We start from the raw sequence: 19235 nt of genomic DNA on the forward strand, positions 1-19235 counted from the left end.
AAAATGAACATGGCTGCAGATCTGTCGTACAGCACGGGAGTGACCTCGCCAAGTTCACTGCTGACGTGTTAAGATGCAATAATCACCAATCATGGAAATCAAGTATAGAAGACGCCAGGCTTGGAAAGCACATACGATCCATTAGCAGGAATGAGACACTTTCTCTCAGCAGATCCAAGTTTGATTAAGAACGATTAGATGGGTTTATTTTAATGACTTTTTTTATGCCTGTGGTGCAGCTTAAAGGAACCCTGTGGAGTTCTGACCACTCCGGTTGCAATTTGCAATATGCTGATAAGCAGGACTTGTCTGTTTTCTCAACGCAAGGACGACCATAAAACACAAGAAACAGCTTCTTATGAAGTAGCTGGATGCCTCATAATGTAAACTGAAAGCATGGTGAAACTATAGAAAAATCATGCCCTGCTGTTGATGCTGCAATGGAACAGTTCCTCCTCTATCACCTATATACTGCATGTCGTTCAGGTCATGAAAGATATGATCAGTTGGATCCCTCGTGCAGTCCGGTCAAGACACAACAAGAATTTCTGACACAATGATCATCCTGAAACCCAAAAATATTCTGCAGTCTGATCCCAACATTACCTCAGCTGGAGACATCTCATTAGCCGCTAGCTAGGCATGTCAAATCATCCATGTAATGGGAAATGAAAAAGGCGTTTACCTTAAAGACTGGCTGTGTCTATCAACTGAAAAGGGGGACTGCATGACAGGGATGGAAATGAATTCAACATGTTTGTGGCCTCGTGACAAGTACATTAGCAATATTTACACTTGTGCATTTACAATACTTTTTTTGCCCAGAGATTAGACATTCAAATGTCTAATCTCTGGGTAAAAACCAGATGTGATTTAACACACTTACTATCCTTGGCCAAGATACTGACACCCAAATTGCTCTTGATAGCTGTGCCGTCAGTGTGTGAGTGTGTGTGAATGGTTATCACTCCTGATGAGCAGGTGGCACCTGGCATGGTAGCCTCTGCCACCACCAGTGTATGAATGGCTGAATGCTGGCTGGTGTCGTAAAGTGCCTTGAGTGACCGGTAAGATGAGAAAAGCGCCATATAAATGCAGTCCATCTAGCATCTTGGTTTTCCTGGGCTACATGAGGCCCATGGGTGGTGATTTTAGAAGGAAAAAATGTCTCTCATGCTTTTTGGTTACATTTCATCTGCCCAAGACACATCAAATGTCAATGTGTAAATGGAGTAAATATGTTTTGGTGAGAACTGCAGACTGAAACAAGAGGAAAACTTCACCAGGTGCCTTTAAATATTCACGACATACCTGCTACTAATGGACATCTGACTGGCCTTCCTGCTGATAGAGGCCACTGGGCATTCCCTTCACTTTGGTGGTCCCTGTGCTGCCAGCCTTTTACCACACTCACAATGGACCACACATCCAGCTCAAAGGAGGAAACACTGGGGCTGAAAGCGAGCAGCGGGTCAAAAACTGGACCAGACTGGATGTGCTTAGATAAGCAGAACTGGGGGGGAATCTGCCCCTTAGAGCAATACAGCAGACAGGGATCCAGCAGGCAGCCTCCGGGCACCGCAGCTTTTGAATTAACCAGCAGGAATAGAGAGATCCTGTTTTAATTCCACTCCCTCTTTGTCTCCTTCATATTTTCCTTCGCCAATATGGTTCTGCAGCCTTTTTTTTTTTCTGTGCTCCAGATGGGAAACTCTACAGGGATGTTTTCTCAAGCCTTCTCTACAGAGAGCAGACATGCGCCATCCCCTCCTTTGTCCCCTCTTGTTGTACAGTATACAAAGCCTCTTTCAGTACCTCAACACAAACTTTGCACAGAATCGACAAACTGGTGATGTCACACTTGGTAATCAGTGTGCAACTTGCCCATTTAGCACTATGTTCCACAGTGGAAAATGTTGCACCTCAAAATAACCTGTATCTGTTCTTCCTGAAAAACACAGCCAGCATCTTGAGCCAACCCATGTGAGGTGTCAGATCTCACTTTACTCGCTCATTTCCTCCTCAAAATCTTCAGCACTCTTAAAACATGTTAATAAAGAAGAACATGTTAACAAGGCCCCTCGATACGATCAGCAGAAAGCAGTCTCACCAATTTCTGAAAAATAAAAAACATGAAAAATAGATGCCCAACGTATTGACCATGTTTGGACCATGGCAGAAACTCGAAGCTGGTCAGTAACAGCCATTGTTGGCACTTCTCGAGTGCTGTGTCCAATCTCCCATACCGAGGCATGCTTGTTCAAAACTAGCAAATCCTGCAAACCTGAGTCACCACAGAGGCGTCTTTATAGTTTCATAAAAACAAATATTACTACATTATGCATTCCTCAAGCACGCCTTGCCACATCATTTCCATACTGCACTACCTAGAGGTTAAGATGTGGACAAATGAGTAATTAAGCCTGACACGCTATGATTTGGGGAGCAAGACTTGGCACCACAGCAAAAACTTGATTTTATATACACAGATCATGGTTTGTGGCTAAACGGTGCAGGAGATAAAGTGTATGTGTCCAAGAGAAAGAGAAAACTTTGTGTTCTTATCATTCCTTTGACCGTGGATAATCTATAATTCATCTCAGGTGCTGCTGGATCTAAGCTCCAAGTTTGGTGTCAGGTCTTCTTGATCACTTTCTCCTGACATCCACTACCTCCTTCGTTTGTCCTTGTCCTTTAAGACACGCTTGTTTACGATTCACAGATTAGGCTCTGAATGAACAGCACAAAGGATATATTCGAGGAGGTATAAAAAGCTTTGTTGAACGAACAGGCTAATTGACTAAAGTGAATCATGTGTTTGTGGGCAAGCGTTGCTCGTCTGGTTCCAGCTGGATGATTCTTGTTCTCATGATGGGGGCGGGGAGGGGTGCAGTTTTCCTCTCTGAGTTGACTTTTACTCTCTGTGTGGGGGCTGGACAAACAGCCCAGTCAGCTGTGAAAGCCCGTGTAATGGTTTCCTCAGGAGACACGACAACAAGGGAAGGAAGGTGACACTACAACCAGGTGATGCAAGATTACCATAATCCCTGTTTAAGTGATGGAAATGATATGCAGCTGAGCAGTGTTTCTCCCCAAATGAACCTTCTCTTTGGCACTTGAACCTCTTGCACTTAAATTGACTTTTCTTTCGTACAGTATGTAAAACAGGGAGCTTTATGGAGTGTCCTGAGGTGCTAGCCCGCAGACGCACGCTGGGAAAATCACACTACGCTGCACTTCATTACCAGGGTGTACTTTTTAACTTCCATGTCATGTGTCTATCAAGTTATTGCTCAGTGGGCTTGGTTTGGTTTTACTGTGTAATCTTGAACGACTCGTGAGAACAGCTTGAATGTAAGATTACAATGACACCATTCATGACGGACACTAAAGGGATGACATTCCCCTCCTCCCCCTCCCAAGTCCAGACGCACTATTTAGCTCCAAACATTCCACATTTGGACACACCGTCAAGAAGCGAAGCATCAAAACCACCGAGTTGCATTTTTTCCACAGAGAGTCATACTTGATTAATCAGATGTTGGGGGAAGAGAGAACAAATGTGTGCTCAAGATGAGGAGAGAACCATCTGAGAAAACAGTGAAAGACACACTGGAGGCTGAGAGACAGAGTGAGTGTGAGGTTTTAAAAGTCAGGAGCAGCTACTTGTCATTTCAGCACGATGGCACAGAATCCTCTTGGAAAGGCAAACCAGGAGAGGTATTTCACTGCCCCTCATCACTGAGTGAGTGGAGTCTCCAGTCTGGCCCCCTAGAGTTTCTGCATCATGTAATTTTATTCATGGGCCGCAAAACACAGCCGAGCGAGGCTCAAACAGGACGAAGACACATAACGACGGCAGCCATTTACGAAAGATGGTGATTTTGAGCACAAAATGAGTGCAACTAACATGTGAGAAAACATTTCCAGGGGTCCTAATAGGAAAGCTAATCCCTGGTTTCTCGCCTGTAAACATGGAGTGCTCAGGCAGAAGCTTTCTGTGAGATCTTATAGCTAGCTCTTGCCACAACAGCACCAGTAGTGGTGGTTTTATAGCCCTTGACCTCACAGTGTTGGCATGCTCTTCTCAGCACAAAAAGGTGAAGATTCATTCTTCCATTCCTGCAGAGCCATGTCCCAGCTATTCTTTGATACATTATGGTTACATAAATGGATTGTTACAGGAGTGCAGGAACAGAACTGAAGTCAGCTTCAACTGCCAACACGTGCTACAGGCAGGCACCATCTGTGAAACAGCACACGGTCTAGCTGGAAAACTGATTTAAAAGCATTTCACGGCCACACTGAAATGCATTGCAAAGAATCTATGTAAAACTATGTGTTCTCAAAGGATTTGAATGCTTCGATCCTGCCCCCATCCTCCCATCCCTGTCCCATCCTGCATTCCTTGTTATGTGAGAGGAATGAGGCAGAATTAACTTCTGTCGCTGCAATGTGTCAGAGTGAAGTGAAGAGTTGAGGGCAGTCAGCTAGGTAGGCCTTGAGGGGAGTGTACAAAAGCCTTGGCCCCCCTGTATGAAGCTGCGCTCAATTCCCTAGCGAACACCAAGCCTGACATCTGATTACCCCCAGCCTGGTTCGAGGCTTCCGTGAGTTGAGTCAGAGGAAGGTCACAGATGAAAGAAACATTTGATCACAGTCTCGTTGGCCTGCCCTAATGTATTAAGCTTGCATAAATATTGACTGGACTTTGAGGGCCATGTAAATTCTTCAGTGTTAGAGAAGCAGGGAGATAGCTGAAGCACGCTTGACGGAGTCCTTTAGGCTTTGACCGTGTTTGAAAGTGTTGACTTTCGCCACTTGATGAATCACTCACCCTTCAAAGAAAGCGTGACAATGACCTGTGTTTGCCCATTGGAATGGATGTGTAACATACATGCTGATGTCCACAGTTTTTATACAGCTGCAGGCGAGATGAAAACCAAGTCCCCTTATTCAACACTTGCAAATGGATAGTGATGGATGAGAGAGGCATTTGTCTAGACACATTTTAAAGGAGCCTTCAAAAGGTTGGCTCGACTGAGGATTTGTATATTTGTGTAAAAACCTGCCCGAGGACTCCCTGACGAATGATGGTGTGTAAACAAGCTTGTGTGCAGATAAAGCTGAGCCTGCGAGCGGCTGCGCTGTTGCTGTCGGAATGTTCTGCCGAGAGGAGCTCAGGAGGGTGGCCATGGCGGAAAAAGCATCTATTGTCGCTCATATTGAGCCACTCTGCGCGGTGAGTCTTTCAACAAAGGTCGCAAAGCGCCGCACATTTGGTTCAGATCAGCAAGGTCGTGACCCACGTGGGGTTTATTTGGACCTTTGCACCAAAATAATCACAGGGCTCTGACTCTGCTGTGACAGACATTAACAGTCTGGAACCACTTCTCCTTCTAACCCCTACCTGAAACGTGAACTTTGGGGCCGGTCGGTGCCATGAACATTTCCTAATTATTGTTTGAATTATGAGAGTTGTGGAAGTGGAAATGTTGCTCGCAGGAGGCGAAATGCTCCTCCCGGGGCAGGAGAGCATGTCAGTATTATGCACCGCAGGTTGTGGTTTGTCTGCAGGAGCGAGTCGGCTACTTGGAGGTAAGGGACTGGGAGGAGGTCCACGTGAGACAGAGGAGCTTTCTATTTTCCTGGACCCATACCTTTCTGTGCAGAAAATGCACAGACATGTGGTTCTTATTTTCCCGGCAAGTTTAACATGCGGTGATAATGTTCGAAAATATTATTGCAACCATCAAATCGAGGAGGCAATAAAAAGTGGAGGCAAGTTGTGGGATGCAGGAAAAAAAAAATCAATATCAACATGTTGACAGAGAAGGTCTGGTCATAGAGCTGGCCCGACAAACGTAAGGGAGTTTGTCCTGGGTGGTGGTCGCCCCATGCTGTTGAGGCTGTTGTCTGTGAACAGACTGAGCTGCAGCAGCAGTGTTCAAACAGCACCAGCCCTAACTCTCCAAAAATCAGATAACCTTGTCTTGATGCGCCATGGGATAGCTGGGAGAGGGCTTACATTTCTTTGGCTCAGATTCAAGGAATTTGAGTCGTGGAGCACAAACGCACACCCTCTACCTGAGATGCCTTGTTTAAATCTTCAACTCTGGGAGTTGAGAATTCAGCACAGCAAACAACAGCTTATCCACTAAAGGTTTCACATCAGACATGAATCCATGTTTTTGCTCCTTCTACTAATAAAATCCAAGATACAGCTTGGAGTGGGCATTTTTTTTTTTTTTTCGAAGTCATAAGCCCAAAAATAAAGGGCCTTGTGTAAGATCCAGTGTGTGTGGAAGCCAAGCCCCGGCAGTCAGCATGCCTTTGCTGAGAGACAGCAGCTGTTGGCCTGATATAGCAGGGCCAGAGAGGAGAGAGGCCACAGTGTTAAAACCAGCCTTGTTTGTTCACAGTCTCTCTCTGTCTCTCTCTCGCTAAGAAAGAGAGCAAATAGGCCTTTTTAATGAAGGCAACTAATGTGACAAAAACAACAATTCTTAATAAAAATTAAAGAAAGAAGTCAAAGGGACTTCCAAGCCAAACAGAGAGATGCAGTTTTCCCCTTCTTGTGGCCCAGTTCTGCTTTATCTACATCAGTCCCTGCTTCAGGTGGCTGGATTCCTGAGCTCTCATATTTTCCATGTTGTGTTTTTGTTCTGTTATCACCACGAGTGCGTGTCCTGGCAGAATACGGCTAGATGATGCCATGCGATATGAAAACAAAAGAGAAATAGATATCTGGTGTAAATCAAGGTCGAGGCTGAGAGATGGTGGTGACCTGGTGCTCTGCAGAGCTAGACGGGGGCAGAAGGCTTCAAGGGTCCTAACCCTAACGCTGACCCGAAAAGACTTTCAAAGAGAAAAGGCCCACTGCAGAATAATTTCTATCACATATTCTGCAGCAAATGGGCAAAGCCACATTCAGTCTCTTTTTGGACCATAACTACAGCTTAAACCCTCCTCCTTGTGCAGAGTCCATGATTGCATCCCAGCTCTATATTCCCAAAGACAGAATTCTTTTGAGCCTGGACTCTCCTCTGACTTTCACATATGCACAAATAAACCTGAACACCTCAGCACTCTGCAGGAGAAAAGGCTCCCTGACTTACCCTGCAATAATTTTCCATCTTCCCTCTTGGCACGCACAGCCTCCTTCCATTTATCGTCAGGGTAAACTGTCGCAGAAGAGGGGAGTGTGGAAACTGCAGCGACAAAAGGCTTAATTTCCTTGTATTTAAAAGTAAGCGCAAGGCAACTGGGCTTATGGTGTTATGAGTGTTAAAAAAGAGCCAACAATGGCCTTACAAAGGCCTATTGTCCAGCCAGGATCGGCATGACGTTAGAGACATCAGACGTTAAATTAGACTTCTTTTTCTTTTCCTGGCCTGCTCCGGCTTTCTGCTTTGAGACTACTGTTTTCATAAGATGGCAAGGAGGGAAAATATTCTCTTTCATGTTAGCTGGGAACTCTTACTCAGGGGGATATCCTTTACCACCTGCACATATCAATCACGCCGAGCGCTCCGCTGGAATACGGAGGAAAGAAGGGGGAAATCTCCTTGGATCTCGCTCCAAGATGCAGACAAAATGGCTGCCACTGTGCGTCTGCTGGCGTGCCTCTCTTATTAAATGCAACATATTCTTGCTGAGGTTCTAATCAAAGCACCCCTCTGTTAGCAGGCAGTGAAAGTATCTTTATTGACACCTTGGCGTTGACCTTGGCACAGGGCTCTCTGCTCTCAGCCGGTGGTCCTGGGCTTCTCCTGAGCCTGCCAGTTATTTTCTCTGCTGAAGCACTATGGTATGTCTTAATCTACAGGAATTTGTGGACACAACCTATTCAACCCCAGGTACAAGGTGTACCATTTTAAAGGAGAGGATAAAATGCGCAGTGGATCAGTGTGAATGGGAGAGACATGTTATTAAACATACTTTGATGAAACTCTCTAATGACCCTGCAAGCTCATGCTGAAATCCAGAAAATCATTCAGATTCAGCAGCTACTCATGGGTGGAAAAATATAGTCTTCTTACAAGCTATGTCCACAAATATTCAGTGATGGGAAAAGCTACGATTTTTCTTCAGATTCCCAGCGAACATGTGGCATATATCACCACACATATGCAGGTGGAATTAGAAGACAGAGAAGTGCGCACTTGCGGGGAGAGCACCTGTATATTGTCGGAGAAAGGGGAGTATTGGTAGAAAGCACACTTTACTTCCCACTATAGAATAACTCATCCTCTGAGGGGAGAGAAAAAAATGAGACATGAGCGGGGATGTCTGAGGGAGGCGCCTGCAGAACATCTCTTTCTCTCTTTTTCTCCCTATGCCTGATAGCTGAAAGGCTTGCTCAATGAGCCGGCTCTGGCCATTCCTCCAGGCTGTTTGTCAAAAGGGAAGAGGAAGTCTTGAATGAGACAGAGAGGTAGCACTTGAAAGGGAACATCTCTCTCAGGGGAACAAGAGAAAGGCCAGAGCAAAGCGGCGTAACAGAGACGGAGGACCACGCTGATGAACAATGTTTTCTATTTGCACACATTTGCATGAGAAAAGGCTGTGCAGCGGCCGCCGGTTCCACCAGTTGGCTGGTGAATGGAGGGGAGCTCTAAACCTCCTCAAGAGAGGCTGGGGGGGGGTGGCAGCGGTGGCGACTCTTAAAGCGGGATACGTCGTCGGGATTAGTCGGTAGAGTGAAGAAAACGTTCTGATAAGGGACGCCTGGCTTCCACTTCTTAGCTGCGGCCCACCACCGCCAGTCGAACCATGGCCTGTGGTGCCAAATCAAAGAACGGGTCAACACTGCTAGCAGCTAACGCCATTCAGTGTTCAGAGAGTGCATGCTTAACGTTTGAAGTTGAAGAACAGCAGGTGTGTGCAGAAATTTGGCACTGCAGGACTACTGTACATAATGCGCCCCGTTAAGGCACAAGTGCAACAGTTCTTTCAAAGAAATGTGTGTTGATGTAGCCCAATTAGCTTCGACATTACTGAACATCTGTCATGTACAGGAGGGACAATTATGTACGGTGATGTCAACCCTGTGTGTTTTGCATCTGTTAAGTCCTAACGGAACCTAACAAAATGAAAGCTAACATCTGTTGGCAGCAGTATTGGCCACAGCCGCAGTACTGCGGCGTATACAGCCTAATTAGGCTCGTGTAAGAACAGCTTCAGACTCTGCTCTGAAGGTCAGACTGCCACTTCAGATGTGAAAGAGCGATGCATCTCAGAAACGTCATGCTGTTTTTACTTCACACATCGCACAATATGTCCGACACTCAAAAATTATAAACTTTGGAACGGAAGGTGTTGGACACTGGGACCGGGTGATGGCCTGTACTTTATTTAAGGACAGATAAGAATAAACTTAAGATCAGGAGAAGTATTGGACCTGTCAAATGAACAAATACTGTATAACAGAATGCAGAAAAAGCTGCAAATTGGGGATTAGATGGAGTTTTCCACACTGTAAGTTTGGTAGTTCTTACAGCAAAAACATCACAGCCATTCAAATCTGCTTCTGAAAACATTTGCACTGATAAATAGGTGATGCAACGGCTTTCTTTGTTTAAATCTGATCTTAACTGCCTGCTCCGACCATTTGATCTGGGTTTTGTGACCAAACTCACTCAGCCGGCCGGATTTATTTGCACTAAGTTGAGAGTGAGTGTGCTAGGCTGCTGAATGGACCGCATGTCTCGCCACACCATATTCATCATGCGCCGTGTGGCCGTCATCGCCACTTCTACAGTGAAGGCAGCAAACTGAGGCACGTCCCCTCACCTCGCTGAGAATGTAAAGTACCTGAATGCTAGGAAGCAGCTAGCACTAATGCTAAAATCATTAGCTCTGACCCTGCGTTCCTTTTTATTGCCCTCCTGCCCTTGTTGATTGTCAGTCTGGCACCTTCTTAAGCGCTGAGGAACCATTCAGTTTCATCATGTTAGAAGTTCAGATGAGTCAAAGTGCTTCAGAATAGAACAGATTGAGATCTTGGGGGCAGACAGACTTTGAGAAGCACAAAAAAGGCTGGAAAAACTCAGAAACTCTTCTGTTGCGCTGGTGACAGCACTCCACAAAAAAAAGTCAAACCTACGTGATTAACAGCGAGCTGAGATTAAAGTCATACAGAGCAGGGGGAAAAGAAATGAAGCCCACTTCATCATCTCACTGGAGCAACAACTGTAACGGTTCCATATGAGATGAAGACAAGCATACTCTGGCACTCTGATTGATGAGGGAAATCCATAGCCTATAATCTGCTGAGGGACCAGTGTTGGATCACACAATGCCACACAAACCATGTTTAAATCACTGTCAGCCTATAGCCGTTTCCACAGAAACAAATACACGTGTCACAGAGTCTGCCGCCAACAAGTGAGAGATGGAATCTGCGTAATAAAACAGGAAAGTCCCTGCGTGCATCGCCATAATGGTTAGAGCTGGTCATAAAACAGACTCACGAGAATCCTGTTGTTGTGTCAAAAGAGGCACAACTGTGGCCATTGTTCAATTGAGTTTCTGTAAGAAAAAAAAAAAAAACAAGTTTCCTATAAAATGTAACAATAAAAATCAACCAAACAAAGCTGCATTCATGTCAGCGTCTTGTGATTTATGTTTAAGTCTACTGCTGAGGCTTGGCAGGCTGTTTCTCCACTTAATTGATTTCCCTGCATGGAGCATTCCCTCAATCACCAGTCCCCATTTAGTTTTTATGTTTGCCATAATGCCTTTATCTATCAGCTCTAAGTGGAATAAACTACTTTTACACAGGCCTAATGTTAAGCACTCTTGGTTTATTTGGCAAAACGACCACGGCGAGGCATTTCACCGTGTGGGGACGTTTCTGCTGACTGACCCTAAAGCTCAGACAGAGATGAGAACGGAAAGCCTCCAAGATTTCTGGCTCCTCGGCAGCAGAAACCCAGCAGGAAGATTTACAACTTCTTAAATGTAGTAACACAGAGTTTTTAAACTGTGGTCTACACAATGGAGAACGCATTCGGTGAAAACTGTCAACACTTTCATTAAGCTGACGGTTTTAGGACTGTGCCACTGTTTCCTATTTCTGTGTCGCTCCCTCGAGAGATTCCTACTGTGATCATCTCAAATATTGAGAAAGCTACATTGACATGCTGTGCTATTTTTGGTGCGGCTGAACGGAAGACTAGACTGCAGCGCTGATGCACATATTAAACTGTGGTAGAGTTTCTCAGCCGCACACAGGGGTTCTTGGTATGTGGACAGATTGTTGTCACTGGCAGACAGATATCAGTATGTCATATATTTTTATCTAAAATATACATAGAAATGGTATAGGAAACTCAATACTAAACTATTCCATGCCCACATTCACAGGAGAACTTGACAACTCTGCAACTGACAAAAAAACATCTCACCTCAAGGTCCATTTAGTAGCTGTTCTGGAGCTTTCAAAAGCTCCAACAACAGCTACTAAATGGACGTTGAGGTGAGACTGTTTTGTTAAATGCGGTTTCCAAGGTCCAGCATGAACTTTAAGCTCAACCATCAACTGCTATCATGGGAATTTAGACAGTGAAAAATGGCGGTCACGTTCCAGAAAAGCAACAATAACCTGTGGCTTGCTGGGTTGCTGGCTATGCTTTGCTAGTTTCTATGGAGTAATTATTGCGACTTTGACTTAAACTTTGTGACTACTTGTTACAAGGAAATTTAGCTTTTCTTTCGCTAATAAATCCAAGGCCAATTCCAAGGAAAAGGCTATGTAAATCTTAAAGTGATCATACAAGAGCCAATGGAAAACAATAAGCTGCTATCACATACTTTTAGGAAATGTGTATAAAATAGCTAATTAGATTGTTTTACCCTGCCTGCCTGTCAATCTATTTACCTAAAAATGGCTTCAAACCTTTGGAAACACACTTTTCTACGTGTGCGAAACCAGTCTCGGCCCTGCTAGAGAGAGATAATGAGAGAGAGAGAGAGAGAGAGTGGGCAGCGATTAACATGCTGCAGTCGGGATGCATTGCAGAGGGGCACTGGGAGGAAACGACGGGCCATTACAGCACAACTAAGGGTCTGTTAATCAGCCTATTAGGGTTTAATTGAGGGTAGTTAATTAGGAGTCGGTGGGCAGTCTGTGCTTGGGGGTCAGGGGCTGACATGAGAAGCAGCTGGCAGAGCAACTTGAGCCGATTGTTGCTGATCCATTTACACAAGGCCTGTGATTGATTGGCAGGAAAATTAGCCTTAATTACACCTGTCTATTTCTGCCCCCTTAAAACCTTTTAGGAGCCATAAATTAACCCACGAGCTCCAACGAACAAGGAGCTGGGTGAGACTGCGTTGGGGCAGAGCAAACACATTTACAGTAGGCCCAGACTGTACGTCTCCACGAAAATCATCAAGCGTCGGCCTGCCTTTGAGGACCCAAGCTGTTTAAACTGAGTGGAAAATACAATATTCTGCGCGTGGTGGGGGACGGAGACAAAAGCAGCCCTCCGGTTCACACCATCTCTGGACTGAGACGTCTCCACGTCTTAAAATCTTTTTTTTTTTTTTTTCACCCATATAGAGCAGTGGAAAACAAAGGTGTGCTTGTCCTCGTCTTAAAACCAGCTCTGCATAGGGCAGCGGCTACCACCAGAAGCTGATTATGGACTCTTTAAAGTTAGATTTGATTTAATGTCCTGCTCCTGCCTCAGCTGGACCACGGGGCACAGGAATGTGGCTCGCTGCTAGGATTGTCCCGCTTGGCCTGGGGTGGATTCATCCTGTCTAGGGCCGGACAGGAGGAACACAGCGGGGCCACATTCAGTTTGCCCATCTGGGGAATAAACACACTGCCTGCACAGGGGCCGAAATCCAATAAAGAGCCTGACAAAGGCTTGCTTCTTGCCTCAGAATGCCAAACAACATGTGATCCTCCTTAGGGAAATAGCTTCTTATGTCTGTTCCTCATAGCCCTCCGGGTCAGAAATAACGCCTGAGGAACTTTTGGCACATGTCCTGCTGAGGATGCCATGTGCTGCGACATCTTATTACCCATCACACAATTCAGTTGCAAGCTGACATTTTTTTTTCTCCTGGAGGACATCAAAACAGCTGTCAGATTCAATGACATTACATGCACTCCAGAAAGCATCAGTGTTGTCATCAAGTATTCAGTTTCATTCGGCGCTTACACACTGGAAGTGTTGGAGTACAATTACACTTGAGATCAGCATTGTACAACATGCCATAAAATACAGAAAGAGCATTACAGAACACTTACTGAAGCAGCCATAATGAAACTAAGCTTTCATGTCATCGCAGCCTTCCGGGGCTCAGAATAATATCTGGAATGTCTAAAAGGAAAAAAAGAGCCAGCTAATTTTCAGCAAAAGGCAGCGTTTTGCTTCCTATTTCCCCCAAAGTTTTTCAAATATCTCACTCCTCATTGCCTTGGACGCTGGCCTGGACACCAGAAACGAATAAAGGCTCACTGACGTGCACGCCTCAGACCCGCCTCCAACACAGCTCACTTCACATTTCTGTCAGTCACTGCTAAGTGCTATCTGGCTGTGCTTTAAGCTGTCTCTGGCCTTGTGACTTGATACTTAAGTAACTGTGGGGAGGTTTGAGGTGTTTAGTGGCTCACTGTGGGTAACCTCGCAACTCATACAGCCAGTGACAAGCAAGAAACTGCAGACATGCTGCCTGAAAGAGTGTCACAGAGGCATATTTTAAACATAGACATGAACTTACTCTCGGCGATTTAAGATAAAATGCATTATTTCACAGCACCAATGAGATAAACTATTTTTTTCCTCAAGTTTTAAACATCTACAGCGGAGTTAACTTTAGCCACGAGGCCAAATTCCCATCACTTTCTCTGATAATTAGTATAAGCTGCAGCAATATGGTCATGGGAGCAGGTTGTGTCAAACACAATAAAGCTGATCTGGGTGCAGCGAGTTGCAAAGTCTCAGGGTGAGTCTTCAATTTTACATCCTTTGCTAATAAAGTAGCTGTATTTAGAGCAGCCTATTTTGCATTTCAGACACGCTTGATTGTGGCCGCTGGCATTTCTGCACCACGTTCCTGCTGCTCTTCCTCGAGATAATCATGCAAAAATACATTATGCATCTCAAACAGGTTAAATGAACAGAGGTAACTGCCAGCTAATCCAACTTTCATCATCTGTTACAAAACGGTGCCGGCACGAACAAGCCTGCTATTTTTGGTTCGCGTTTTTAGAGGCCTAGTTGCATCGAGGAGTTGACACAGAATGAAAAGGTTGTCCTGCTGAATTTCAGCCTTCCAATCTCCACTTTTCCACTCAAATGACATCCAGTGTGTATATTTGTGGAAACGTTGTCTTAGCTGGGGCACATTCCTGCTCGCTAACCCCCCCCTCCCGTCCGCAACCTTGTCCTCCATATTAGAAGTGGCTTCTCCCAATGTCAGTTTATTTTAAAGTAGTTGTTGCTGTTCACCCTCGGCGACCTAAGAATGTTTGCTGAGGATTTACAAGGCGACATTTACAACAGCAGCCCAGGCGTCTCCATTCTCTTCCTATTTTCACACTCACGAGCCCACACCGAAAACATCCCCTTCGCTCTGAGAGCTCAGGCACGGCCATTCTGGGATTGTGACATTATGGCTTAGTTGTATTGCACAAGCAAAGAGGCTTGAAGGAAGTGGAAGGTCACTTTTGTAGGAAACTAACTCTTGCCAGCGTCCCAGCGTTGCTCAATGCCGGAGCTCTGAAGGAAGAAAGAAGGGCTGGGATTGCACGCACGCTGTAAACACGCAAACATTTTCCAAATGACATGGAAGTGCTCACTCAATCAGCTATCTGAAAACATGAGTAGAGAGTAAGCCAGAGCTGCAGAGCAGAGCCCTCCATATGAGACCAAACCCACTGTAGCACTGAATCACAAATTATTCGTCAAATCCCGGCGGCAAACACAGGCAGATCCTGACCAGAGTGCTACGATTTTTCAGCTCGCGGAGTGGCTAGCGAAAGCAAACACAGCTCAAGGTTTTTATGAGAAAAATGTCTGGCTGAACAAGGAGGCATTCATGTGCTGATTCATACCAGCCTCTAGCTCAGTTAGAGGACGGCCATCTGCTATCACACTCCCCCACTAAGAGCCTGTTATAGAAGGACGAGCCGCGGATCATCATGTACATGTTACATCCATGTAGACTTACTGGAACTAACACCTCCGCGGAAGTAAGAGAAAACAGCTCCGCGGCTGTGTTTTTCTGCCTCCTCAGGTGAACACGGTTATCACTGCTCAGTGTAATCTGATTGTCCTTTTACAGGGCCGTCGATCTCCATGGCAGCGCCACGCTACGCCTTGAGAATGGCTGTCAAAATGATCACCTCTGTAGGCTCGTAAGGCAGATTTTATGTGTTAGAGAAAAAGGCAAACAGCTTCCTTTCCACTTTGATGGGAAATTATGGTTGCGATGCTACAAATTAAACACTGGCCGTTTCTGGATTTTGTCTTTAAAGCTGTACTCATCAATACTTCTACATGACAAACTCCCTGAGAATTACCACCCAACTCTACAGGTCCCATCAGCTCTATGGACTGTTTTGGCCTCTTTCAGCCCATTGTTTTGGTTTTCTGGCCCACAACTCTTATAGCCTTGTTTCCAGCAGCAGCTTTAAAATAAGGAAACGTGTAAGAATGGCTAACAAGCTGGTGGTTGGCAGAAAGCTAAGAAATTAACTACCACCTTCAAGGTACTTTTTAGCTTCAACTGACGAGCTAATTTTTAGATACACTTTTCAGATTGCACTGTGAAATCAAGCTTTATGGCTTTTAATATCAAAACTGGTGTAAACAGGATTTCTTGATTAATTGCTTGGCCGATGAATCATTTTCAACAGACAATCCACTGTAGTGTTGGTAATCAATTCATCATTTAAGTCAGTCAGCAACATTTGCTGCTGCAGCCTCTCAGGATTTGCTGCTCCTCTCTTTTTTGAAGGTCGTAAATTAAATATCTTTGGGCTTTGGGCTGTTATTCTGACAAAAGCTAATTTGAATTTTGACTCTTCAAAAGGAATTTGAAGACATCGTCTTGGGTTCAATGAACTTTTTGGCAGACTGTAAGATTAGAGGATGAGTCCGATCCAGTATACTGTCAAAATACCTTGCAAAGATCATCAACCATGTACTAAAGCTATTTCAACAGTATTTTCCAAGTGTGGAAGCCACTGAAAAGAGGCTTCCTGAGAGGTGTGATGAGAAACCAGATTTGAAAGGCCTCTGCTTTTCTAACGCACTGCATCCCACACAGGATGCTAAATGGGACAGAGTTACGAGCTGTTGTTCTTCAGCCCACAAGTTCAAAACATGAACATGAAACTGCTTTTGGGCGCCTGGGATTAAATTCCTTTGATTCACCAGCGTAAACCACAGGGTTCACAGACCCAATCACCCGAGGTCAAAGATGCAACCCACACAACTGCAAACATGTCATTCTGACGTTGCATTTCCTATTGTGGCCTGAAAAATCATGACATGGAACTTTTTGCTTGAACCAGCTAACAAAGAGGGAGTCTTCGAAACATGAACCACCTCCACTATCAGGTTTCTCATCCGATGAAAAGCGCCAATGTGGAGCAGCACCCCTGAGCTGATGCATTTCTTCATTCAATGGCTGAATGATTTATTTTGTTGCTTTCTGTCTGGTAATCCCTCACCTCTTGAAAAGAAAAGGTCACTTAATAGGGTGCTTTGCTACCTCCTTAGGCTCTTCACGTCCTCCCTGCTCATGTGTTCTCCTCATCGAAGAGATTTCATGACTTCACCCACAATAGCTCAAAAACAAGACAAACACAAGTGCAGCACTATCCTAAAGCGAAATCTGTACTCTCTCCTTTTTAAAGTCGATAAAGGGTGAATGGCTATCTCAACACGAAATCCTACACAAGATATCTTCTCAAGTAACCAAATACAGCAACATCTGGCCCATTAACATGATTCCCCAGCCTTCACACATGCCCAGGCAAACACGCGGACAAAAACTCATAAAAATGGACACTGCAGATGCATGCAAAGACGCGCTTTGGCTCCACTCGTGCACGTTCGGGCGACACATGAGCTAATCTCCCTTCGCTCATTGTCCGGGTGAACTGCCGGTCCAGCCTGCCCTTTGTTAGAGGATCTCAAGACAAATCCCAAGTTGCGGAGAGCTTCCTGACACTCGATTGTGTTACTTGACGAGATTATAATTGAGGACTAACATGTCACATCCCAGTTATGGTGTAGCCGTACTTACGACCACAATATTTAAAACCACAGCATGAGGCTTTTGCCGGAGGGCTTGCGGCATTTTTGTATTGCCTGCATGAATGGCAGGATAGAGTGATCAACACAGTCCAGATGCCGGAGTCTTCTTTTCTTGTAAACACTTTCCACAAACATCTCTGTGAGCAATGTGCTGGTCAAAATGCTCTGGGCCAATTTCACTGAGGTCTGACAATAAAGCCTGCGACAAACCGTATTTGTCATCTTGTGGCAGGCGAGAATACACACTTGTAATCCACATAAACCTCTCCGTTCAATGCAGCCATTGTGCAAGATTCTGGTTGACAACCGTTCTATAAAGGCAACCTTTGTGATGTTGAGTTTTTCAACGCATCCCTCAAGTTGACCTCAGGGTGAGCTGGCCTTTCCACACGAGATTCTGTTTAAAGGCGAGAGGAGGATGCCACACGGCAGCTCTGTCATAAGGGATTTGTCAGCTCGGGAGCGAACACAGGGCTCTTTCTCACTCAGCAAAACCAAAGACAGACAGCCTCGCCTCAGGTTTATCTCAGCCTATCTGCAGCGATGCCCCACTTAACAAAGCCTCGGCCCGAGTGTTGATTGGTACAAGTATATGTTGAAACTTCGGCTGTCTGCAGGATTTACTTCCTTGAGCTGGAATAAAAGCCCAGAATCGAAAAGCTCATCCGATGCGCCACATTTGCTGCTTTCAGCCAGAGTTTAATTTTCAGAAGTCACAGGAACATAAATATTGAGTGATGGTTTCGTGCTTCCTCACTGTCGTCATTTTTATGAGGCAGACAGCAGCTGTCACATAATCCAGCTTCACCATCTACAGTACATCAACTTCTGTTTTTTCCCTCCTCCATATGAAACACCACAGTGTGGGCCACATACCTCTATTATTCTGTCGTGGATTTGAAGGCCTCCTTCCTTGTCCGCCGGACCTTTCTCCACGATCTTGGAAACAAAGATCCCTTCATTGGAAGTGCTGTCATTGTCGTCCTGTGGAATAAATTGCAGTTATTGTTTGTAGAATAATGAGGACACTGTTCAGATGGTTAAAGAGAACAGTGGTGTGCAAATTAGTGACAAAATCTTTGAAATCTTGTTAAATTTTAGTGCTGACATCCAAACAAAAGAAGTGTTGGAAACGTTCAATAAATCTCTCAATAAAACTTGGGGAACTTCTTAAAACCCTGGAAACACTGTGCAGATGTTCACATGGTTTGCTCACACCAACTAAATAAGTTTTTTTCAGTAACACAAAGTGAAGGGTCAGATCACTCAAATAACGAAAAACATATTTCATCACTGGAGCGGTAGAAAGCCATGCAGACGGTCTCAGTTTTTCATAGTGAGGTTTTGAGATATCCCCCTTCTGAAACTTGCTGCCACCCCAGTCAGTCAGTTTCTGCTGCTCAAAACTCTGAGAAATTGTAAGAGAATGACTCTGAATCGCAGCGTGTCTTCCCAGAAGTAATTTACCAGTTACTCATTGCTGTGGATTTATCCACAGAGTTCACTGTCAGCGGTTAAAAATGTCAGGAAGGCTAAGAGGTAGACGAAATGAGTGAAATATGTCTATTTGTCGTAATTTTGGTAAACTGACCCTTTAACCCTGCTCTTGGTCAGCTTTAACTTCTGGCCTGCCAAAACGGCCTACATGCTGACACGGATGTACATGAGGTAGTCCACAACTGACACTGTGGCCATGACCCCAGAGTCAGCTACGGCTGGCGTTAAAGGAATAAAAACTACTGCTAACATTTCTCTGAGCGCTCTCTCTAAAACCACATGAAACATGTTCTACGGGCCTGCCGAGCTCTGCAACACAACTGCAATTTAATGAGATACTTAAAGAAACCTCAGAAGTCTAATTAATAATTTCTGGTCTGCTTCCTCTTTCAGGCGCATCATATACAGTGTTAACATGGCAATGCTTCGCTACAAAGTTTTCAACAAGCT

General features: G+C 44.9%; 1 protein-coding gene across 3 annotated transcripts in view; it reads right to left on the reverse strand.

Moving 5' to 3' along the window:
- The window catches only part of pdzrn3b (PDZ domain containing RING finger 3b), a 90924-nt gene that overhangs the window by 63167 nt on the left and 8522 nt on the right, over positions 1-19235 (reverse strand). For all 3 annotated transcript variants that reach the window (XM_041959471.1, XM_041959473.1, XM_041959474.1), the window contains one exon: positions 18165-18272. In XM_041959471.1, the coding sequence (XP_041815405.1) occupies positions 18165-18272 (108 nt within the window). The remainder of the gene's footprint in view (positions 1-18164; positions 18273-19235) is intronic.

The sequence above is a fragment of the Chelmon rostratus genome, chromosome 2 (assembly GCF_017976325.1).
Source record: "Chelmon rostratus isolate fCheRos1 chromosome 2, fCheRos1.pri, whole genome shotgun sequence".
Lineage (NCBI taxonomy): Eukaryota > Metazoa > Chordata > Actinopteri > Chaetodontiformes > Chaetodontidae > Chelmon > Chelmon rostratus.